General features: G+C 42.4%; 2 protein-coding genes across 2 annotated transcripts in view; both read left to right on the top strand.

Moving 5' to 3' along the window:
• The window catches only part of LOC137373011 (complement factor H-like), a 621,771-nt gene that overhangs the window by 507,450 nt on the left and 88,187 nt on the right, over window positions 1–26,134 (top strand). The window lies entirely within an intron of this gene.
• crb1 (crumbs cell polarity complex component 1) overlaps window positions 16,530–26,134 on the top strand; it is a 114,941-nt gene continuing 105,336 nt past the window's right edge. The window contains 2 exon segments of the mRNA XM_068038082.1: window positions 16,530–16,541; window positions 26,006–26,021. Coding sequence (XP_067894183.1) covers window positions 16,530–16,541; window positions 26,006–26,021 — 28 coding nt within the window.

The raw sequence follows: 26,134 nt of genomic DNA, 5'->3' as shown, positions 1-26,134 counted from the left end.
AGTTCAGTTTTATGAATCACGGTAGGTGGTTGCCGTGGTAATGCTTTTAAGGGATCGATTGAGAAGCATATCAAAAGCTGCATTACGCAATCTGCTTATGTGATGCTAATAAGACTAAATTAATTCTGTAGTTATCATGTTTAAGAAAATATGGTGTTGTTACGGCAACACTAGTTAAAAGAATAAATTAGTGACAACATCGGTTGTGGTAATCAACTGCATGTTGGGAATGGACACAATAGAAGCTTTGTGATCAGTGTGCAGATGATGGTTCAACTTCTCTGTATGTGAAGGCACATGTATGTGCTGCTTGTGGTGTGACAGTTCAATCTTACTTTGAATATTCAGGGGAACCATTTCAGAATGTTAGTGCTGAAATACAGTTTAAGTACCCAATGGATACGGATCTGTTTTTAATTTACAATAGAATTTTACAGCACAGAAGGGGGCCATCCTGTCAAGGTGCCTGTGCCAGCTCTCTGAAAGGGCGAGGCATTTAAAAAAAAAAGAACACAAGAACAAAAGAGCACAAGAAATAGGAGCAGGAGTAGACCATATGGCCTGTCGAGCCTGCTCCGCCATTCAATGGCTGATCTTCGGCTTCAACTCTACTTTTCCGCTCTCTTGCCATATCCCTTGATTCCGAGAGATCAAAGTCCGTCTATCCCAGCCTTAAATGTATTCAACGATAGAGCATCCACAACCCTCTGGGATAGAGAATTCCAAAGGTGAAGTAATTTTACTTAATCTCAGTCCTAAATGATCAACTCCTTATCCTGAGATTGTGCCCCATGTTTTCCTGCCCCTTTAGAATGTTACATGTTTCAATGAGGTTGCCTCTCATTCTTCTAAACTCCAGAGAATAGAGGCCCAATTTACTCAACCTCTTATCATAGGACAACTCCTGCATCCCAGGGACCAATTTAGTGAACCTTTGCTGTACCACCTCCAATGCAAGTATATCCTTTCTTAAATGTGGAGACCAAAACTGCACACAGTACTCCAGATGTGGTCTCACCAAAAACCTGTACATTTGTAGCACGTCATCTTTATTCCTGTACTTCAATCCCCTTGCAATAAAGGCATTTGCCTTCCTAATTGCTTGCTGCACCTACATGCTAACTTTCTGTGTTCCTTGCACAAGTCTCTTTGAAGGGTCACTGACCTGAAATGTTAACTCTGCTTCTCTCTCCACAGATGCTGCCAGACCTGCTGAGTAGTTCCAACGTTTCTTGTTTTTATCTCTTTGAACATCGACACTTACAAGTTTCACACCTTTTAAAAATATTCTGCTTTTCTATTCTTACAACCAAAGTGAATAACTTCACACTTCTCTGTATTATATTCCATACGCCATCTTGTTACCTGTTCACTTAACCTGTCTATATCTCTTTGCAGCCTCTCTGTGTCCTCCCTACAGCTTACCTTTCCACCTACCTTTGTATCATCAGCAAACCTAAATACATTTATTCTCTGTCTCTTCATCTAAGTCATTGATATAGATTGAAAATAGCTGAGGCCCCAGCACTGGTCCTTGTACACTCCACTATTCACCGCCTGCCAACTTGAAAATGCCCTGTTTATGCCCATTCTTTGCTTCCTGTCCATTAACCAATCCTCTATCCATACTAATATTACCCCCAACTCCATGAACCCTTATCTTGCCTATAAACTATTTGTGTGGCACGTTATCGAATGCCTTTTGGAAATCCAGGTATACTACATCTACTGGTTCCCCTTTATCTACCCTACTTTAATTCATTTGTCAAACAGTATTTCTCTTTCGTAACACTATGTTGACTTGTTCTAATCATACTGTACTTTTCTAAGTGCATTGTTAAGACTTCCTTAATAATAGTTTCCAGCATTTACCCAATGACTGATGTTAGGCAAACTGGTCTGTAGTTTCCTGTTTTCTCTTTCCTCCTTTCTTGAAAAGTGGTGTAACATTTGCCAACTTCCAATCTAATGGGACTGTTCCCCAATCTAAGGTGTTTTGGAAAATCATAGCTAGTGCATTCACTATCTCTGCAGCTATCTCTTTTAGAACCCTAGGGTGTAGGCCATCAGGTCTTGAACATTTTTTGGATTTTAATTCCTTAAGTTTCTCCAATGCTTTTTCTTTGCTGATATTAATTTTCTTAATTCCCTCACTCTTTTTAGCCCCTGGGTTACCATCTTTTTCTGGTATGAAACTTGTGTTTTCTACTGTGAAGACAGACACAAAATATTTGCTCAATGCCTCTGCCATTTTCTCATTCCCCATGATAATTTCTCCTATCTCTGCTTCGAAGGGACCAAAGTTTACTTTAGCTACTCTCTTTCTTTTGATATACTTATAAAAGCTCTTACAATCTGTTATTATATTACTGGCTAGTTTACTTTCATTCTATTTTTTCCTTTTTTTAATCAACTTTCTAGTGGCCCTTTGCTGGTTTCTAAAACACTCCCAATCCTCAGATTTGATTCTCTTTTTTTTGCAACATTGTAAGCCTCTTTTAATCTAATACTATCCTTAACTTTCTGAGTGAGCAACAGATGGGTCTTTCTTGCTGAGTTTTTATTTTTCAATAGACTGTATCTTTGTTGAACATTGTGAGTTGTTTGTTTCTTTAAAGGTTTCCCACTGTTCATTTACCACCATAACATTTAGTCTATTTACCCAATTTACCTTAGCCAGTGCTCCCCTCATACCTATGTTTTTGGCTTTGTTTAAGGGTAAGATTCTTGTTTACGATTGGAGCATTCACTTTCAAACTTAACATGGAACTCAATGGTATTATGATCACTATTTCCCAGTGAATCTTTGACTATGACGTTGCTAATTAACCCTACTTCATGCCACAATACTAGATCTAAGAGAGCTTTATCCCTAGTCGGTTCCACAACATATTGCTCCAAGAAACTGTCCCACAAGTTATTGATGCATCTCATCCAGACCTGGTGCCTTATCAACTTTAAGTTGCCCTTGAGGAGGTGGTGTAAGCCGCCTTCTTGAATTACTGCAGTCCATGTGATGAAGATACATCTGCAGTGCTGTTAGGTAGGGAGTTCCAGGATTTGGACCCAGCGACGATGAAGGAATGCCAATATATTTCCAAGTCAGGATAGTTGAGTCTTGGAGAGGAACTTGCAGGTGGTGGTGTTCCCATGCACCTGCTATCCTTGTCCTTCGAGGTGGTAGAGATTGCAGGTTTGAGAAGTGCTGTTGAAGAAGCCTTAGCAAGTTGCTACAGTGCATCTTGTACATGGTGCACAATGCTGCTACGTTGCACTTGTTGGTGGAGGGAGTTAATGTTTAAGGTGTTGTTACGGGAGCCATTTTGACCTGGATGGTGTCGAGATTCTTGAGCGTTGTAGGAGCTGCACTCATCCAGACAAGTGGAGAGTATTCTACAACCCTCCTGATTGTGCCTTGTAGATGGTAGAAAGAATCTGGGGAGTCAGGAGGTGAGTTACTCACTGTAGAATATCCAGCCTCTGAATTGTGCTTGTACCCACAATTTTCATGTGGCTTGTCCAGTTAAGTTTCTGGTCAATGATGAAACCCAGGATGTTGATGTTAGGGAATCTGATGATGATCATCATGCCATTGAATATCATGGGGAGGTGGTTAGATTCCCTTTTGTTGGAGTTGGTCTTTGCCTGGCACTTGTGTGGTTTAAATGTTAGGTGGTACACAGGTGTTGTCCAGGTCTTGCTTCATTATCTGAGGATTTGTGCATGGAATTGAACAGTGTGCTATCAGTGAACGTCACCACTTCTGACCTTATAATGGTCATTCAGTCGGAGAAGATTGTTGGCCCTCGGACACTACCCTGAGGAGCTCTGGCATCAATAACCTGGGGCTGATTTGATTGACTTCCAACAATTATAACCATCTTTCCTTTGTGCTAGGTATGACTCCAACCAATGGAGAGTTTACCCCCTGATTTCCATTGACATAAATTTTGCTAGGGCTCCTTGTTGCCACACTTGATCAAATGTTGCCTTGATGTCAGAGGCAGTCACTCTCACCTCACCTCTGGAATTCAGCTCTTTTGTCCATGTTTAGACCAAGACTGTGATGAAATCTGGAGCAGATTATTATTGAGTGAGTGCCACTTGATAGCATGTTGCCAACCTCTTGCATCACTTTGCTGATGATTGAGAGTAGGCTGATGGGCAGCAATTGGCTGGATTGGATGTGTCCTGCTTTTTGTGCACAGTACATACCTGGGCAATTTTCCACTTTGTCTGGTAGATGCCAGTGTTGCAGCTGTGCTGGAACAGGTTGGCTAAGGTTGTGGCTAGTTTTGGAGCACTACAGCCAGGGTGTTGTCGGGGCCCACAGCCTTTGCTGTATCCAGAACACAGCCATTTCTTGATGTCACATGGAGTGAATCAAATTGGTTTCTGTGATGGTGGGGGTCTCAGGATGCAGCTGGAATGGATCATCCACTCAGCACTTCTAGCTGAAGATGGTTGCAAGTTCTTAAGCACTCAACGTGCTGGGCTCCCCCATCATTGATGATGGGGATGTTCATAGAACCTTCTCTTCCTGTTACTTGTTTAATTGTCCACCACCTTTCATGACTGAATGTGGCAGGACTGTAGAGCTTGGATCTGATCCATTGGTTGTGGGATCGCTTAATTCGGTCTAATGCATGCTGCTTCCAATGCTTAGCATGCATGTAGTCCTGTGTTGTAATTTCACCAAGTTGGCACCTCATTTTCAGGTACCTGGGTTGCTCCTGGCATGCTCTTCTAGACTCTTCATTGACCAAGGTTGGTCACCTGTATTGATGGCAATGATAGGGTGAGAGATATGCCAGGCCATGACATTACTCATTGTGGTTGAATACAATTCTGCTGCTGCTGACAGCAGATCCACAAAGAGCATTGAGAAAATGACCAGATCATCTATTTTAGTGATGTCAGCCAGGATACCAAAGGAGAGCTTCCCTGATCTTCTTAGAAATAGCGCATGGGATCTTTTATGTCCACCTGAGAGGGCAGAAGGTTTAACATATTAACCAAAGGATGGCATCTGATAGTGCAAACTCCTTCAGTACCACATTGGAGTGTCCACCTAGATTTTGTGCTCAAATCTCTGCAGTGGGACTTGAAATTACAACCTTCTGACACAGAGGCAGGAGGACTACCCCTGTGCCCTTTCACCACAACCCCAATATTTGGGGTTCTTTGTTGATCAATGATACACTGGTATTGACTGATTAAGTGCAAAAGAGCTGAACTCAAGCGGTGAGGTGAGAGTGACTGCCCTTGACATCAAGGCAGCATTAGACTGAGTATGGCATCAACGAGCCCTAGCAAAACTGAGGTCAATCGGTGGGGGGGGGGGAGCCCTCCGCTGGCTGGAGTCATACCTAGCGCAAAGGAAGATGGTTGTGGTTGTTGGAGGTTAATCGTCTGAGCTCCAGGACATCTCTGCAGGAGTTCCTCAGGTGAGTGTCCTAGGCCCAACCATCTTCAGCTGCTTCATCAATGACCTTCCTTCAATCATAAGGTCAGAAGTGGGGATGTTTGCTGATAATTGTGCAACGTTCAGCACCATTCGTGACTCCTCAGATACCGAAGCAGTCCGTGTAGAAATGCAGCTAGACTTGGACAATATCCAGGCTTGGACTGATAAGTGGCAAGTAACATTCGCGCCACACAAGTGCCAGGCAATGACCATCTCCAACAAGAGAGAATCTAACCATCTCCCCTTGACATTCAGTGGCATTACGATCGCTGAATCCCCCACTATCAACATCCTAGGGGCTACCATTGACCAGAAATTGAAATGCAGTAGCCATATAAATACCATGGCTACAAGAGCAGGTCAGAGGCGAGGAATCCTGAGGCGAGTAATGCACCTCCTGACTCCCCAAAGCCTGTCCACCACCTACAAGGCACAAGTCAGAAGTGTGATGGAATACTCTCCACTTGACTGGATGGGTACAGCTTCAACAACACTCAAGAAGCTCGACACCATCCAGGATTGATTGGCACCCCATCTACAAACATTCATTCCCTCCACCACCGACACACAGTGGCAGCAGTGTGTACCATCCACAAGATGCATTGCAGCAATGCACCAAGGCTCCTTAGACAGTACCTTCCAAACCTGCGACCTCTACCAACAAGAAGGACAAGGGCAGCAAATGCGTGGGAGCACCACAGCCTGCAAGTTCCCCTCCAAGTCACACAGCATCCTGACTTGGAACTATATCGCTGTTCCTTCACTGTCGCTGGGTCAAAATCCTGGAACTCCCTTCCTAACAGCACTGTGGGTGTACCTGCCCCAAATGGACTGCAGCGGTTCAAGAAGGCAGCTCACCACAACCTTCTCAAGGGCAATTAGGGATGGGCAATAAATGCTGGCTTGGCCAGCGACACCCACATCCCATGAATGAATAAAAAAAAGGTGTTTCAGCTCTCTCCTGATACTTAGATGGATACAGGTATAGCCCAACATAGAAAATCACAACCATGACACAAACATTTTAAAGAGGTGCTCTCTCCATGGTGAAAACATCCTGCAAGATACGTCAGGAGAGGAACTGCAAAAATTGCCAAATTATTGCCAGTTTTTCCTGTACAGAATTACTCAAACCATAATAAAAATTCAGTTGCTCAAACCACAGTCGGGAAAATAAACGTTGTAAACATAGGCCTTCTGCACTGGACACTTTTCCCAGCTGTCAGAAAGTACTGGGTAACCACCGTGAAGCAAACTTAAGGCACTTTTCAATTTTAACTCCTGTGAGAAATATTACAATGTTCAATTGTTTTAAATTAACCTGTAATATAGTAATAGGCATTTTCATTTTACTGTCACATTTCCTTCCGTTCCACTGTGTTTTCTATTCTCATCCCATTTTTAACACACTTTTCCAAGAAGCCAACCCGATTGACCATTGAAAAATAGTTATTCTTATACTTCAACCAGGATTTCGACCCAGTGATAATGAAGGAAAACCGACATATGTCCAAGTTATATATATATATATATATATATATATATATATATATATATATATATATATATATATAACTTGGACATATGTCGGTTTTCCTTCATATATATATATATATATATATATATATATATATATGTGATTTGGAGATGATGGTGTTCTCATGCACCTGTTGCCCTTGACCTTGTGGAGGTCAGGGGTTTGGGAAGTGCTGCTGGAGATACCTTGGCGAGTTATTCACACAATAAGGGATTTGAGCTCATTTTTCAATTGGTATCGCTTCAGGTTACAGAAAGTGCTGTTCACTTTCTCTTTATATCTGAAAGACGTTATTTTGCAGTATGACCCCAAACCCAAATTTAAAAGGATGGAATAAAAACAAGAAATGCTGGAACCACTCAGCAGGTCTGGCAGCATCTGTGGAAAGAGAAGCAGAGTTAACGTTTTGAGTCAGTGACCCTTTAAAAAGATGGGCTATCTTCTAAATGTCACTTCTCCAGAGTCACAATATATTCATGCTTTGTTAGTTAGTGGGTGGAACATAAATTAGTCATTGGTGTGTTCTGAAAACGATCAGGGAATCCAAGTAAAAGAACTGCGACAATAAAAACTACTCTGGGCAGAATTTGTCCCCCGGCTCCCCCAATTAAAATGATCGACACAGCTCCTGTGCGGGCTTCTGTGTGAATTTCGAGGAATATAATTTGAAACTGGAGAAAAAAAAGTGTCTTGTAGCTGATTATTTTGCTAATACAACAAAATCAAATGCAATTGCAAGTAAAGCAAGAGCTGATTTTCCTCAGACTGGGAAGTAGTAATATAGATGCAATACATGTCAAGATTAATCAACTTCCTTTTTTTTCAATTGTCGATACATTTTCAGAAGCCAGTACTACAGAAAACATTTACTCACATATGAGCTCATCTTGAAGCTCCAAAGAACATCAACGACAGGAATCCACTGCTTGTAGGCAATCATTATTAACAGTAATCTTTCTTGTACATGGACCATGTGACAATGCATGCGGTTTGTCATATTATCCTTCACACTTTATCAATATGAATGGGGAGAAAGTGAAACTAGACTGATTAGTGTCAACAATTTAAATCCTGGCTGCAATATTCTCAAAGGAATATTAACATTAAGATTACAAGTCACAATATATTAACTCTGCAGTAAAATATTCTCAGTTGAGTGCATATATGAATGTTATAGAAAAAGAGTTTCTGCTTTTTTATAAACTAGTTTACATTAAGCATCTGCCTGCTAAAGAAGTTAATGGAAAAAAATGAACTTGCTGGCTGTTGGCAGATTTACGCATAACAAATTGTGAATTTCAGGACACCCTTGTGAACAGAATACTAAAGTGAAGAGTAAATCAGTGAATCCGTTACAAGTGTATTCAACAGAGCACTAACTGCTTTTTTTTTTTAAAAGGGCAATATTTGCTGCAGTTTGTAACAGTGAGAGTTTTTCAAGTCCCTTACCCCAAGTCAAAAGTGAATGATCTATTGAAAACAGTTAAATTCTTGCACTCCTGTAATTGGGAACTTGATATTTAAATTTTATGGTCACATATGGTATAGACTATAAATGCACTCAACTTTGTGTATATTTTCTTTAATATAAAATCCACATTATATTGTTTTTGAAAAAAAAATGGGCTGCCATAAATATAAAAGCATTTAAGAATAAGACAATAAATTCAACCAGTCACCTTTTAATAGCCTGTTACTTATTTTTACCTGTTTGCAATAAGTGCCATTTATGAAATGTGGAGAGGAGATGGTTTTGTGTTTTTGTTTTGCACCCATTTCAAACGGGATTAAGATTGTCCAAACCTTTTCACTTAAGTCTCATTGCTTTGAAATAGGTTGATGGTACATGGTTTTTATGTAGGCTAGTATGTTTAAAACCGACCATGACTCATGGCCCTCCTGCCTTGGGCGCTATGGCATTGGAAGGGTGAATGAGAATGGACAGAGACTGCTTGAGTTGTGTACCTATCATAACCTCTGCATCACCAACTCGTTCTTTCACACTAAACCCTGTCACCAGGTTTCTTGGAGGCACCCAAGATCACGTTGTTGGCACCAGCTGGACCTCATCGTCACAAGGCGAACCTCCTTAAACAGCGTTCAAATCACATGCAGCTTCCACAGTGTGGACTGCGACACCGACCACTCCCTGGTGTGCAGCAAGGTTAGACTCAAACCAAAGAAGTTGCATCACTCCAAGCAGAAGGGCCACCCGTGCATCAACACGAGCAGAATTTCTTATCCACAGCTGTTACAAAAATTTCTAAATTCACTTGAAAAAGCCCTTCAAAACACTCCCACTGGGGATGCAGAGACCAAGTGGACCCACATCAGAGACGCCATCCATGAGTCAGCTATGACCCCCTATGGCAAATGTGTGAAGTGGAATGCAGACTGGTTTCAATCTCACTTTGAAGAGCTGGAACCTGTCATAACCGCTAAGCGCATTGCACTGCTGAACTACAAGAAAGCCCCCAGCGAGTTAACATCCGTAGTACTTAAAGCAGCCAGAAGCGCTGCACAAAGAATAGCCAGGCGCTGCGCAAATGACTACTGGCAACACCTATGCAGTCATATTCAGCTGGCCTCAGACAGCAGAAACATCAGAGGAATGAATGATGGCTGAAGAGAGCTTTTGGGCCAACCATCAAGAAGATCGCCCCCCTCAAATCTAAATCAGGGGACACAATCACTGACCAACGCAAGCAAATGGACCGCTGGATTGAGCACTACCTGGAACTGTACTCCAGGGAAAATGTTGTCACTGAGACCGCCCTCAATGCAGCCCAGTCTCTGCCAGTCATGGATGAGCTGGATGTACAGCCAACAAAATCGGAACTCAGTGATGCCATTGATTCTCTAGCCAGCGGAAAAGCCCCTGGGAAGGATGGCATTATCCCTGAAATAATCAAGAGTGCTAAGCCTGCTATACTCTCAGCACTCTACGAACTGCTTTGCCTGTGCTGGGACGAGGGAGCAGTACCACAGGACATGCGCGATGCCAATATCATCACCCTCTATAAAAACAAAGGTGACCGCGGTGACTGCAACAACTACCGTGGAATCTCCCTGCGCAGCATAGCGAGGAAAGTCTTCGCTCGAGTCGCTTTAAACAGGCTCCAGAAGCTGGCCGAGCATGTCTACGCTGAGGCACAGTGTGGCTTTCGAGCAGAGAGATCGATCATTGACATGCTGTTCTCCCTTCGTCAGCTACAGGAGAAATGCCGCGAACAACAGATGCCCCTCTACGTTGCTTTCATTGATCTCACCAAAGTCTTTGACCTCGTCAGCAGACATGGTCTCTTCAGACTACTAGAAAAGATCGGATGTCCACCAAAGCTACTAAGTATCATCACCTCATTCCATGACAACATGAAAGGCACAATTCAGCATAGCGGTGCCTCACCAGACCCCTTTCCTATCCTGAGTGGCGTGAAACAGGGCTGTGTTCTCGCACCCACACTGTTTGGGATCTTCCTCTTCCTGCTGCTCTCACATGCGTTCAACTCTTCAGAAGAAGGAATTTTCCTCCACACAAGATCAGGTGGCAGGTTGTTCAACCTTAGTCATCTAAGAGCGAAGACCAAAGTACAGAAAGTCCTCATCAGGGAACTCCTCTTTGCTGATGATGCTGCATTAACATCTCACACTGAAGATTGTCTGCAGAGTCTCATCGACAGGTTTGCGGCTGCCTGCAATGAATTTGGCCTAACCATCAGCCTCAAGAAAACGAACATCATGGGACAGGACATCAGAAATGCTCCATCCGTCAATATCAGCGACCACGCTCTGGAAGTGGTTCAAGAGTTCACCTACCTAGGCTTAACTATCACCAGTAACCTGTCTATCGATGCAGAAATCAACAAGCGCACGGGAAAGGCTTCCACTGCTAAGTCCAGACTGGCCAAGAGAGTGTGGGAAATGGCACACTGACACAGAACACAAAAGTCCGAGTGTATCAAGTCTGTGTCCTCAGTACCTTGCTCTATGGCAGCGAGGCCTGGACAACGTATGTCAGCCAAAAGCAACGTCTCAATTCATTCCATCTTCGCTGCCTCCGGAGAATCCTTGGCATCAGGTGGCAGGACCGTATCTCCAACACAGAAGTCCTCGAGGCAGCCAACATCCCCAGCTTATACACCCTACTGAGCCAGCAGTGCTCGAGATGGCTTGGCCATGTGAGCCGTATGGAGGATGGCAGGATCCCCAAAGACACATTGTACAGCGAGCTCGCCACTGGCATCAGACCCATCGGCCATCCATGTCTCCGCTTTAAAGACGTCTGCAAACGCAACATGAAGTCCTGTGACATTGGTCACAAGTCGTGCGAGTCAGTTGCCAGCAATCGCCAGAGCTGGCAGGCAGCCATAAAGATGGGGCTGAAGTGTGGTGAATTGAAGAGACTTAGCAGTTGGCAGGAAAATAGACAGAAGCGCAAGGGGAGAGCCAACTGTGTAACAGCCCCGACAAGCAAATTTTTTCTGCAGCACCTGTGGAAGAGTCTGTCACTCTCGAATTGGCCTTTATAGCCACTCCAGGCGCTGCTCCACAAACCACTGACCACCTCCAGGCGCTTACCCATTGTCTCCAGAGACAAGGAGGCCAAAGAAGAAGAAGAAGATGTTTAAAAACTATCTTCCAATTTTTGAAATGCAAGCCAAAGGGGGGAAAATTCCCCTCCTAAAAAAACATATTATCTTTTGTGCTGAATTAATCAACTATGTTAAAGGAAATGTCATTTCTGACAAAGTAGGTTTCTCTTCATAAATAACTATAGGAAGGCAACCAACGGTAACTGCAGTTGAACAGGCAATTTGTCTTGAGAATGACAAACCAACTTATAGTATTTTAGGCAAGTTAGTATTTTGCAATGTAACATTTCTTCTGAATTGACTTAATTCTATGGCTAGTTTTATTCAGGATAATTGTTTTGAGTTAAATGCTAAAGTGGTTGCAAAATTAAAATAATCGATGCAAGGTTTGCAACATGGTCACAAATTTTTTGAATTATTTTACATATTGGTTAAATATATGTAATGAATTAGCTTATGCATAAGTATAGCAGTTGCCTTCCGTATAACTATCACCTTAGCTAATTTTAAAAAAATATCCTTTAATGCTACATATGTTTGCAATTCTTGCTATTAATAATTGCATTAGTGACCAAAGGGATGTTCCTTCTGAGGTGACATCAAAATACTGTTATAGTCATAAGTGGATCTCAAAAGTGTGATAACCAGGTGAGAAAGGTGTCTAGGGGTCTTTTACTGCCTTCACCGGGTCTTATTGTAACAGGGTTTAATTTTAAACACACTGTGTTTTGAGCTCCCCCTTTGGTGAATCCTTGTTCACCACTTTCCAATTACAAAGCAAAAAAATGAGCATAAACAGCCTTTCTTAGGTTTAAAAAAGAAAAGTGGCATTTATTAAACCTTAAACTTAAACTCTAATATGGTTAAAACCAACGGATATACGACGTGCCCATGCTAGCATGCACACGCGATACACACATGCAATTAGGGACAGGAAAGAGAAGAAAAATAAAATGGAGAGTTTTGAGGCAATAGCAGAAGAGTTTCTTGTTTACTGTGCTTCGAGCTCACAGTAGTCCTTTCGTATGTAGTCTTGCTTTTTGTTGGGGCCCAATATTCCTCTTAACCTTGTTTACTGTTGGAGACTTTTCTCTCTTGGGGTTCATGTGTCTTCAATGGTTTCTGAAGCTGGTGAGAGCAAGAGGAGAGTAGACAGAAGAGAGGTCTTTTCAGTTCAGGAGCAAACAGCCTTCGAAGTTCAAAATCCTTGTTGGAAGTTCAAATTCAAAAAAACTTCAACAATCAGCCAGTCACGTGACCAAACTGGTCCAACCACATCTGTGTGTGTATTCGCCATCTTAGCAGTTGACATGGAATGCTAGCCTTTCCACCTTCAACGTCTGGTAATCAAAAGTCCATTGTGGATTAAATTGGAGCAGGGAATAGCTCCTTTGTCCTTTGAACTAGTATCTATTGATATGCTAATGTCTCTCTCCCAGCCAAAGTCTCCAATTTTTTTTTTAAGGAAGTTCTTTCTTCAACAACAGTCCAAAATCAATGTTCATGAGGTGAAATTAATTTTTCTCATTCTTGGCAGGTGGGGGGCTTGCCTGACAAAAGCCTATTTCCAATAGTTAAAAATCTGCATTATCGTGGAATCTTTTCATGGACTTGACTTTAATTAACACTCACACCAGCCCTCACTATTACTGCTTTGTCTTGCCTAGATATTTACTTTCCATATATATTTGTAAAATCTAAATCTAAAGACTGCATCAAGCTTTATTTTATCTGTCAAAATTAATGAAATCTAAAGATAGTTGTTTCAACATGTGCCTTTAGTACGAGCAATTTGAATTCATATGATTCATTGTTTTCCTCATTCTCTCTGCAAGAAGTAGGTTCTTCTGTATACAAGGTTGCTTTTTGTACCTTAAGTAGTGTGTGAATTGCTTAAGCCTATCATGCAGCTTTGAACTACTAAGAAATCAGATATTGCTTCCCATGGGAAAGCAGGACACAAGAAGTGCAAAAGCCAATATTTAAGATGAGCAGACTCTGCAGAGTATTTAAGGTAGTATTTGGACATAAATGCTATCTAAACTAGTCCTAAATAAGTATAAATGTCTTTACAACGAATGACTAAACATGGCTGTCTAACACTGGTGACTGGTGCTTGAATTCTGTTCCCTCTTCCAGAAAGTATAAACAGGGCCAATTTAGCAAAATGGGAAGCAGATCATATTGTGGAACTGTTCCCATTAATTTTCTTTTTGGAATAGAAATGGGGAGCTGGATTGTACAGAACCCTCGATGTCGGGATCCATGGTGGGGGGTGCCTGAAGATGGCCCCAGATGAAGGCTACCATGGACCTCACGCCAGCAGGGCCTGGCCCGATATTGCCAGCGGTGGCAAGACCTCGTGGCGGCACTCCCCGCCTCCCCACCCTCCGCCACTCGGAGTGAATTACCTTCACTAATTACTCTGCCGTCGCCTCCTGAAATCCCACTACAATCTTCATCCAGCAGCCGGCACTGCCGTGCCATCAGGCCCCTGTCCGGGGAACCGAGGTGCAACACTGGTGGGGAGGGGGGAGGAGGTAAGTTTATCAATGCAGGGGAAAAGAGGGACAGGGTCAAATTAACATCAAGGGTGTAGGGGATGGTGGGATGGGTTATAGTTTAAAGTTTGTGCAGTTGTGGGGTGGGGGGGAAGGTCAGATCATAGAATCATAGAATGTTTAAGGCACAGAAAGAGGCAACTTGCGTGTCTGTGCTGGCCGAAAAACAATCCAACCACACTAATCCCACCTTCCAGCATTTGGTCGATAGCCCTCCAGATTACAGCACTTAAGGTGCATATCCAGACTCCTTTTGAATGAGTTGAGGGTTTCTGCCTCAACTACCATTTCAGGCAGTGAGTTCCAGACCATCACCCCACCCTCTGGGTGAAAAAGCTTTTCTTTATCTCCCCTCTAATTTTTCTATGAATCACTTTAAATCTATGCTCCCTCGGCACTGACGTCTCTGCTGAGGTGAATAGACCCTTCACCTTCACTCTATCCAGGCCTCTCAAAATTTTGTACATTTCAATCAGATCTCCCCACAGCCTTCTCTGTTCCAAGGAGAACAGCCCCATCATATCCAATCTTTACTCATAGCTGCATTTTTCCAGTCCTGGCAACATCCTCATAAATCTCCTCTGTACCCTCTCTAGTGCAATTACATCCTTTCTGTAATGGGGTGACCTGAACTGCACACAGTACTCAAGTTGTGGCCTAACCAATGAGTTATACAGTTCCAGCATAACCTCCCTGCTCTTGTATTCTCTACCTCGGCTGATAAAGGAAAGGATTCCATCTGCCTTCTTAACCAACTTATCGACCTGTCCTGCTACCTTCAGGGATTTGTGGACATTGACTCCAAGGTCCCTTACTTCCTCTACACTTCTCAGTATTTTCCCATTAATTGTGTATTCCTTTGCCTTCTTTGACCTCCCCAAATGCATCACCTCACACTTCTCCAAGTTGAATTCAATTTGCCACTTTTCTGCCCATTTGACCAGACCATCAATATCTTCCTGCGGCCTACAGCTTTACTCCTCGCTATCTACCACAGGACCAATCTTTGTGTCATCTGCAAACCTCTTGATTGTGCCCCCTACATTAACATCCAAATCATTAATATATATCACAAAAAGCAGGGGACCCAGCACTGAGCCCTATGGAATGCCACTGGAAACAGCCCTCTGGTCGCTAAAACAGCCATCAAAAATTGCCCTTTGTTTCCTGCCACTGAGCCAATTTTGAATCCACCTTGCTGCATTTCACTGGATCCCATGGGATTTAATTTTTTAACCAGTCTGCCATGTGGGACCTTGTCAAAAGCCCTGCTAAAATCCATGTAAACCACATCAACTGCACTACCCTCATCTATCTTCCTTGTTACTTCTTTTAAAAATTCCATCAAGTTGGTCAAACAAGATCTTCCCTTAACAAATCCATGCTGACTATCCTTGATTAACCTGTGCTTTTCTAAGTGACAGTTTATCCTGTCACTCAGAATAGATTCCATTAATTTGCCCACTGCTGAGGTTAGACTGACTGGCCTGTAATTATTCGGTCTATCCTTCGCTCCCTTTTCACACAGAGGTACAAAGTGCGTAGTTCTCCAATCCTCTGGTACCACACCTGTAGCCAGTGAAGACTGGAAAATAATGGTCAGACCCTCTGCTATTTTCTCTCTCGCTTCTTTTAACAGCCTGGGATACATTTCATCCGGCCCTGGTGATTTTATCAACTTTCAAGTATGTTAAATCCATTAATACTTCCTCTCTCCCTATGTTTATCACATCCAATACGTCACACTCTTCCTCCTTAACTACAATATCTGCATTGTCCCCCTCTTTTGCAAAGACAAACGCAAAGTATTTATTAAGGACCATACCAATATCTTCCGCCCCTACACATAAGTTACCTTTATGGTCTTTTATGGGCCCTACTCTATCCTTAGTTATCCTCTTACTCTTAATGTATTGATAAAACATCTTTGGGTTCACCTTGATTTTGCTTGCCAATATTCATTCATACCCTCTCTTTGCTTTCCTAATTTCCTTTCTGATTTCACCCCTCCACTATCTATACTCCTCTCGGCTTTCTGTAGTAGAGTTCTCGTTGTCGGACATAAGCTTTCCTTTTCTGCCTTATCTTACCATGTAGGCTGCTTGACATCCCTGAGGCTCTAGATCTGGCCGTCTCAACGATTTTCTTTGAGGGAACATGCTTACTCTGAACCCCTTGAATCTCCTCTTTGAATGCCTCCCACTGTCCTGACACTGATTTACCTTCAAGTAGCTGTTTCCAGTCCATTTTTGCTAATCACTCCTCAGTTTAGTAAAGTTGGCATTGCCCCAATTGAGAGCTCTAACTCTTGTTCTATCTCTGTCCTTTTCCATAATTATGTTAAAACTGACTGAATTATCATCACTACCACTATGACGGTAAAGGTAAGTGTTTTGGGGGGGGAATGAAGGGCAAATAATGAATTGGTACTGGGAGGGGGCAAAAGAGGTGTATTTATTTATTTTCATTTAATCTTTCTTTAAATATTTAAATTTGCCAGTAAGGCTAACAGCCCTTTAAAAATGGCATCTGCACCTGTGCACAGGCAGCAGATGCCATTGCTGGGTACAGATGGCTCACTCCCTCACATGATCGGGGAGCGGGTGGGTGTGGCCAGCTGCACTATTTAAATGAGCTACTCCACTTGGAATCGCGGTGGCTCTTTGGTGTGCGACCTGCATGGGCGGGCCACCATTCTTTTCGCCCACCGCCATTTTGGCAGCGGGCTAATAGAATTCAGCCTGAGATCTTTCAGCTGGCTTAAAAATAGAGTATCAGAGTGTGCAATTGACAGGTTTACAGAGGGGGTGACCCTGCTCTGAGGTTGATATTAAAGCCCATCATTAGAGCAATACAGGTTACAGAGTTTGTTTTATGCAACATCATGTCCATGAGGTAAATTTATGGTGAAGTCATTTTAAAGGTCCTTTCTGATCAAAGCAGCATTTATTTTGTTTATTGGGACTCCTGTATTAGCCATGCCTTGAGGTGGCTGCTATAGATTGTCCAAGTCTCTGAAGCATATAGGAGTACTGGGATCACTGCTGCCCAGGTCACCATGATCTTAGTCCTGGGCTTAAGGTCCTGGTCCTCGAATACTCTCTTCCTCAGTCGGCCAAATGCAGAGCCTGTACATTGAAGGCGGTGGTGGATTTTGTCGTCTATGTCTGCCTTCGTTGAGAGGAGACCCAGATATAGAAAATGGTCCATGCTTTCCAGGCTCTTGTCATGGATCTGATTGATGGGGGATGATGTTGTGCTGCAGCAGTTTACAGATGTTTAAAGTAAGGACCAATCTCTTGTGTGCTTCAGTGAAGGGGTCTACGATGACTTGGAACTCATACACAAGCATTGTCTGCGTACCAAAGGTCAATGACTGAGGTTGGAGTGACCTTTGTTTTGGAGTGAGGAAGCACTGGAGAAATACCACCAACACTGTCTCCACATTCATTGGCAAGAAAGGCAGTCTAATGTCAGCATCTACTCCCAAGCCAACATTCCCAGCATCAAGGTGCTAATCACCCAAAACCAGCTTTGCTGGGTGTGCCACGTCACTCACATGCCTGAGAGTAGGCGCCCAAAGCAACTGCTCTACTCTGAGCTTTGCTGCAGCAAAAGACTCCCAGAGGACAGAGGAAATGCTTTAGGGACATTCTCAAAGCATCCCTGAAGAAATCCAACATCCCCACTGACTCACAGGAGTCCCTGTCCCTCAACCGCTCAAAGTGGAGCAGGTACATTTGGGAAGTACTGAGCACTTTGTGAAATTTTGATGGCAGCACGCGGAGGCCAAGTCAAGGCAGTGGAAGGAGCGTACAGCAGCCGCCGCTTCCCCGCACCCTCCGCCCCCGCCCCCCAAGTAATTTGCTTATTCAACTTTTCAAACATCACCTGTGATAGAGTCTGCAGTGCACACATCAAACTCATTAGCCATGTTAGAACTCACTGAACCGGAGTGGAAGCAAGTCATCCTCGGTCCCGAGAGACTGCCTAAGAAGAAGATTAGCCTTGCAATCTATCATATTAAGCAGCTCATAATTCCATAGCTTAACTTCAATTGTGTGGCACAGTATTGTGAATAAGGCAAGGGAGTCTAAAAAGCATGATACAAGACAAATTTAAATTAAATAAGGTAAACACAATGTGCAGCATATGTGTCTTTGTTCTGGTTAATAGATTTGTTTCTGGCAACTGGTTTCTGTGAAGTAACCCAAAAGCAGTTAACACAAGAAATGTCGATGATTAAAAATGGCCAGTCAGCCTATCAATGATCCTTCTTGAATCCTGTGACAATGATGTATTACTGTCTAGTTTTAATTAGAGGCTCAGTGCACATAAGCTTTAGAAAAGTTGAGGTCCCTGTACTAAATTTATTTTGATACATTTGCTCTAAGATTGGCTTTCAAACCATAAGGTTGAGGGAAGGTACTAAGTTAGGCTTGAGCAAACACAGAATTTGATCTATTCTGTTAATACATGGCAGCACATTATTTTGAATGCAACTGGCATTTCAAAAAGATTCACAGGGCTGAATTTTACCAGGCCCCAACATCGGGAGTTGTGGCGGGCGGGCGGGCCTGGAAAATACCTCCAGGAGAGGCCCGCCATGGGCCTCGATGCCGGGAAGGCCCCGCCCTCATACCACTGGCGGCAGGGCCGCATGGCGACCCCCCTGCCACTCGGTGGCGGCATCACAGTTTACTATTGCTAATATATGATAAGTAATGAATTTATCGCTTACCTGCTGCCGCTGACCATCCTGCGACAACTTTCCAATCAATTGCCGGAACTTCTGCATCTTCACATCTCTATTCGGAGATCCAAGACACAACACTGGTTGGGAGGCGGGGCGGGGAAATGTATTGCGACTGGTGGAGGGGTTGGTGAAAGGGGATGAATGTAAAAGGTTTTAAACATTGTTGGGTGGGGGGGGGTGGAGGAAGGTCAGGATTGCAAGTTAAGTTTTTTTGGGGGGAGAGGGCAATTAATAATTTGATTATTAAATTGATAAATTTGGGGGGTAGGAGAGGGGATTGATACTTTTATTACATTTTTCATATTCATTCAATAGGTCGTGTAACTTTAAAACTTTAAATTAAACAGAAGAGTGGAAGCCCTTTAAAAATGGCGCCGGCACATGCATGGTTGCGTCAGACGCCGTTGCTGGGGACGGAGCACCCGCCCCGGCTATGTAAATGAGCCACTGCACTAAATTTCATGGCGGCTCCGTGGAGCACATCTCGTGTGCGCCCTGCCATTTTTGAAGCTCGCCGCGAGCTGGAAAGGTTCAGCCCATACAAACCACACAATTGATGAAATCTAAGTGGGTGAATCGGTTGATTGAGTTATCAGAAGATAGTTGATCTGATTAGACAGCTCACAGGCAAAGATAAAGTAGACTTGTGTCATTAGCAAAGACTAAGGAAGAAACAGACCATTTGGAAAGTTACCTGGAAAAGACTAGCTTAGTACTAGATATTATTTTGTCTACTTAAGAAACTAGATGAAAGACTTTCTGCTGTAAATATACAATATAACTATTATATTGACTTTTTTTAAGAACATATGTAATAATTTCTTGGTATCTCAAACATGAAAAACTTGGTCTGAGGTGATGCTTTAGAGAAAGAACTTTGCAGCAAGGGAAGGACAGTCCTAAATGACAGCTTGCTTATCATGCCAGGACTACACAACTACACATGGTGTCAGCTGAGTTACGCAGTAGAAATGCCACTTTAGTGATATTGTTTTAGAAACTCCCTAGCCCACATTAATCACCCAAAGACATCTTTCAAGGAAACCTGAATTCTGTGGTCAGGTGGGTGGCACACCACTATTCCTACCGTATCCTAACATTGTTATTCTGTTTGACGGCTAAAACATCACTTGTTAAGTTGGAGGAAATTATACACATAGTGGCAGAAAGGACATAATAGATCATCTGTTTCTGTCTTTTATCTCATCATTTCAGCTTCTTTTTCTCACTGTCTCTCTTTAATATCGTCCATTCTTATTTCTGACTGTCCTTTCTCTCCAATTTCTCAATAGTTTTGTTCCGCCTTATTTTCACATAACCTCTGCCATGCTTGCATCTGTGACCTCTCTTCTCAATTTTACTCATACACAATACTTTTTCCCCTGCTGCCCATTTCCTTTTAAGACAAAAAAACCCTCTAAAATTGAATAGTGAATGAAAAATAGATTTCAGTTAACAGAAGGGAAAAACGCAGAAAATCTAGAAAATGATAAACAGTCTGAAATCCAGGGAAACTGTGAGGAGGAAGAGCAATGTATTCTTAAACAAAATGAAAAGAGCAGTGACAAGAAGTATCAACGATTAACAAATATTAGACAAAGCATCAAACAGAAAAATGTTGCTGTCTGCATCTTATTCATGTTGTTTTATTTGGAATTGATCTTACGGAATAATATCAAATCATTTTGAAAAATACAGGGAAGCTTTCAGAGAATAGGAGTCAAAGTCCAGATGATTAGAAAAATGGAACCTGCAATTTCCATTCTGTTATTAGTGGAATCCTGAAAACAACTAACCAGGTTAGGATTGTAGCATTCCCTGGTTAGGCTTCTATAGTGACTAATTGTCCAAAGTGCTTGTTAATCTATTAGAGGCAGAGGTAGAAGGAGCGCTTCAGCTTCAAATCCAGGAATTGGAGCAAGTGGAAGAAAGTGCTGTAATTTATGCAAAACAAAATAATGGGGGTGGACACCCCCCCCCCCCACCTTTATTCTTCTTCCTCTCCAGTGACTGAGGCTGTACTGTGTCCCATCTGCATGGTGGGCTGAAAATAGCAATTGACCTGATATCTGGGATAAAACTTAAAAGTTTCAATTAGTAAGAATAAACACATTTGTCATTTTTTAAAAACCTTACTTGCACGTCTAAACAAGGAACATAGCGGAGTCTAAACAGGCCAGGTTGCATTATCTTCTGACCCAGTCCTTCAAAACCAGACATATACATACATTACTTGTCTTGCTGTTCTACCTACAAGCTATTTTATTAATAATTCAATTGTCAACCATTTATGAATAAAATTCAGAACTATATTAAATATTTAAGAACTAAAGTGTTATGGAAGCCCCGATAAGTAGAACTACCATTCAAATTGTCTTCACAATTAAGATATGAATGCTATTTATTGCAAGAAGCTGTCAGAGCATTAGAAAATAATTGACCTTGACAACCTATCCTCTGACTTTCAAGCATACTAATGGTGCATTCACACTATAATTGTCGAATATTTGAATGGACATTGCAAAAGTGTAATGTGTTAGCTGTGGCTTAATAGTAACACTCTTGCCTCGGAGTTCATGTCCCACTCTAGAGACTTGAGCACAAAATCTGGGCTTACACTCGACTGCTGTACTGAGGGAGTGCTGCACTCTCAGAGGTGCTGTATTTTGGATGAAATGTAAAGCCAAGGCCCTGCCTGCACTCTCAGGTGGATGTAAAAGATCCCATGGCATTAATTCAAATAAAAGCATGGGAGTTTTTCTTGGTGACCAGGACAATAGTCCTCCCTCAACCAATATCACTAAAAGATTATCTGGTGATTATCACATTGCCGTTTGTGGAAACTTGTTATCTGCAAACTGGCTGCCGCATTTCCTACATTACAACACTAATTGCATGCCCAAAAGTACTTCATTGGCTGAAAAGCGTTTTCAGATGTCCCAAGGTAGTGAAAGATGCTACATAAATGCATGCCTTTTTAAAAAAAAATTAGAAATACACAGAATCAGACGTCAACTCTGGAGCGAAGAGGAATGAGATTCCTTGTAGGAGGTAGTCTCACTCATCTTTGTTTCAGTCAGCTCGTCCCTGCAATCCCAATTTACCCTCCAGATGTTTGGTGTTAATGTGAAGCTGAAACTGCTCTGCACCAATGCTAAATTTGTATTGTGAATACACTGTCAAAACAAAATTTGAGAGATCCCCTCTGGCACTTAGTGCCTCATTGTACAGAATTTGCATCTAGTGTAGGATAACTTCAACCCAAGGTACAAGGCCCCATTTTAAAAGCACCCAGGCAGTCAGATAGCTTTCTCGGAAACTTTTATCAATGGACTTTTGATTCATTTTTAATATTCAGAGAAACACCTCTCCTATCCTGCTCACTTGATGTCAAATAATTAGGATTTTTTAAAGACGTAATGTCAGTGGATGGACAGTTATCTCAGTTGGCATTCTTCTGGTTTTCAAAGAAAGCCAACAAATAAATCCATCATGGAAGTGACACTTGAAAATGATTTGAACATCTACTAATGATTTCCCCATGCTAGATTTTTGTCAAGAATAATTTGACTGTCCCAAATCCAGCATTTAATTGTTTTTTTTTCCAGGATTATCTGACATGTCAGATTAGTTTTATTTAATTCAACATGAAATAATCCATCTGAGAAAAATTCAGCCCGACAAGCAAACAGGATTTTTTTTTCCCTGCGTTAATACAATAAGAGGATTAATCAAATTCAAAATAACAAATGCCGCAACCTGAATGCAGACCTGCAGCTAAAACAAATTATATGAAATTGTACAACAGAATGATGTGAAATTTTGATCTATGGGCAAAACTAAAAAAAAGCAAAATGTATGCAGAGGCGACAAGTGAACAGCGTACATGCTGAATCTCCCACCATAACACAAGGGGCACAGTCACTTCATCCAGGTCTTGCTGTGATCTGGCACCAGTCCAGCTCATTATTTTTGAGTTTCAAGAGAAATTTCCATCTCCCACTCAAGCTAGATGCAATACACAGAGCACTCCTTCAATCTTCAGTTCTCATCGCATGTTCATTTTTTAACCATTTCATCAGCACAGTGAAAATCGACATTAAACCATTTATTTTTCACTGACTGGATTGCATATTTCTTTCAAATCAGTTAAAAGACTGTTGAATGTGCTTGGTGAATTGAATATGTTTAAAGTTTATTTAAACCTCTTTACAGCAACACTTTAATTATTCCATTGAGAGTAGATTCAAAAAATTCTGTTTAATACAAAGCTACGGGCCAAGTGCTGGAAAATGGGATTAGAATAGATAGGTGCTTGATGGCCGGCATGGACACGATGGGCCAAAGGGCCTGTTTCTGTGCCGTATAACTCTAATACTCTAGGACTCTATATTTGAATATCGTTTTTTTGGCATTAATTATATTTTTCATCTGGTTACAAAAGTGCTTCCTCTTTTTAATTTTTTGTTTGAGGACTTGTGTTAAAACTGAACAGATTCTATAGATGCTTTTTTTGATACCAAGTTCACTGAAAGGGCACTTGAGATGTTGTTTGAAAGCAACCTGTGCTGGAAATCATGTGCTCAATAAACAACAGAAACCGTGGTAACCTGGGGAAGATGTTCACAGAGAAGCCACATGTCAAGGTTTATGGAGGTCAGGAGGTTGAATTTCTGTTTGGGGTTTGGATATTGTTTTCAGTTCATTTGGGGTATGAACTGTTCTGAAGACAGTTGGTGTTTTGCCTGCCAAGGAAAAAGAAACCACTCAGCTCACCTCGTTCTCTACCTCTTTGAAGAAACCCTGCAAAGAGCCAGGGCTGGATTTTACAGCACCCATCCACCACACCCCGCCCCCCGGGAGATCAGGGGTCGTGGGGGGGCAGGGGCCAGAAAATGCCTCAGGCAGAGGCCTGCAACGGGCCTTGATGCTGGGAAGGCCTGGCCCAATATTGCCAGCAGCGTCAAGGCCTCGTGGTGGCAACCCCGCTGCTTGGCGACAGGAGCAGAATTTACATATTTTAAATAATGTAAATAAATGAAGTAATCACTTACCCGCTCCCACCGTCCATTCCACTCTGATATTGGTGCTGGTGGCTACCCTGTGCCTTCGGATCTCCGTCTGGACATCCGATGTGGGACAGTGGTGGGGGGGGGGGGAGCAGATAAGTATTTCAGTGTGGGCGGAGTAGCGGAGTCAAACTAATCTGATTGGGATAGGGAATGGTGGGAAGGGGTTGAAGTTAAAAGTTTATGAACGTTGGCGGGGGTGGGAAGAAGGTCAGGTACACAAGGTAAGTATTTTTATGGGGGAGAGGGCAAGGAATGAATTGTATGGTTATTGGGGGTGGGGGGAGAGGAACTAGAAACATTTATTTAATTTTTAAAAATAAATTTTGAATATTTAAACTAAATGGAAGGCTTGAAGCCCTTTAAAAATGGCGTTGGCGCCTGACGTCATTGCCGGGGACAGGCTGTCCGCCCCCTCCACGTCATTGCGGTGGGGGCTGCGGTCCGCCCTGGCATTTAAATGAGCCGCCACATTTAATATGCTCTCGCGCATGGGCGGACCACCAGTTTTGAAGCTCGCCACCGCGATCGGTGGTGAGCTTATAAAATCCAGCCCCCAGCATGGGAGAGCTAAAATCCCTGGTGCTGCATCTCCCCTGAGAATCTGGAAAAAGCTGCCAGATTATTTCTCAATGCTGCCTGAAAAGAACTGCTTTAGAAAAGATCCCAGTGATCCGTCTCCATATCCCTGGACACCAGATCAAAAGGAACAACTGACTTCCTTTCATATCTTCTCTTTTTTCTTCATGAATTTGCAAGTATTTGGCCAAAGTATTCTGTTTCTGTAACAGACCTCCGCAGAGAGAATTTCTGTATTTTTTTTTCTGTCTGTGCATGTGTGTAATTTTAAAAAGGGAACTTTCTTATCTCAATCTGTGTGTTCATGCTTTGCTTCGTTACTGGATACGTCCTGTTTGAGAATAAACTGATAATTTTGTTGTTTATTAAAGAAACCTAGTTGGTGTATTTTGTTCTGGGATAAAGAGTAGAGTATATGATTGACCCTATCGGTAACTGGGTAAACATTTTCAAAATATATTTTGTGACCTGCGGAGAAGTGGGACTAGAAAAGACAGTGCACTCCTCCCATCTTGGTCATAACAATCTACATGCAAAAGCAAACTTTTAAATGAATGTTTTCCACAATTTAAATAGGCCCTAACAATATTTACTGATTTATTCAGACTACTCATAATCTTTTATTCCCAGGTAATATTGCATTAATTTCTACTGATAACTACAGAGGAAGGTTACCAGGAGCAGATAACGCAGTCCCGACTCAACAGTGCCAGGACTGCTGTTTTTGAGGCATTGTGCACATCTATGGTTCTTTCAACTGACCTTGAGTTTTAATGCAAGGTCTTCCCATTATTATTTTAATTGGCAGCCCCTCAGATATCTTATTCTTTTGGCCTTCCAGCAAGCACTGAATATGTTGGGAGCTCCACAGTTCCAAGGCCTGATTATCCAGGAGTTCCTAAAGGGGTTGCTGCTCATCCTCAAAGCTAATCTGCAGCTGAGACATGGGTGAGGGGAAGTTTTAAGGCAGGTAAGTCTTGAGAACTGCACCATTTGGTGACAATAGATTGGATGTCCTGTTGCAGGAGGTCGTTCAGGAAAGGATAGCTCTTTTTAGAAAGAAGGATCAACTGCTCAGCAGCATAGAGGGAGGCGACAGTGAGTAAATGCGGTGTCACCTATGGCCGGAATCGGGGGCCAAAAGAAGATATTTGAGGGACTGCCAATTAAATGTGCTAAGATGGCTTCACCTTACAATATTGCCTGCAATAGAGGAGAGAAGGAGAGGCTGATAGAGGTGCTCAAAATCATGAACAGTTTTTGATGGCGTAAATAAGGAGGAACTGTGGAGAGAGAAAATCAGAGTTAATGTTTCAGGTCTGTGACCTTTCATCAGAAGTTCTGATGAAAGATCACAGACCTGAAAACGTTAACTCTGTTTCTCTCTCCACAGATGCTGCCAGAGCTGTTGACTATTTCCAGCACTTTCTATTTTTAATTTCAGATTTCCAGCATCCGCGGTATTTTGCTTTTATATAAGGAGGAACTATTTCCAGCGGCGAAAGGGTCAGTAGCCAGAGATTTAAGATGATAGGCAAAAGAACCAGAGGCAACATGAAGAATTTTTTATTTA

The sequence above is a fragment of the Heterodontus francisci genome, chromosome 8, assembly GCF_036365525.1.
Source record: "Heterodontus francisci isolate sHetFra1 chromosome 8, sHetFra1.hap1, whole genome shotgun sequence".
NCBI classification, from domain to species: domain Eukaryota; kingdom Metazoa; phylum Chordata; class Chondrichthyes; order Heterodontiformes; family Heterodontidae; genus Heterodontus; species Heterodontus francisci.
The sequence above is the reverse complement of the archived record's forward strand: the minus strand, read 5'-3'. Positions and strand labels throughout refer to the sequence as shown.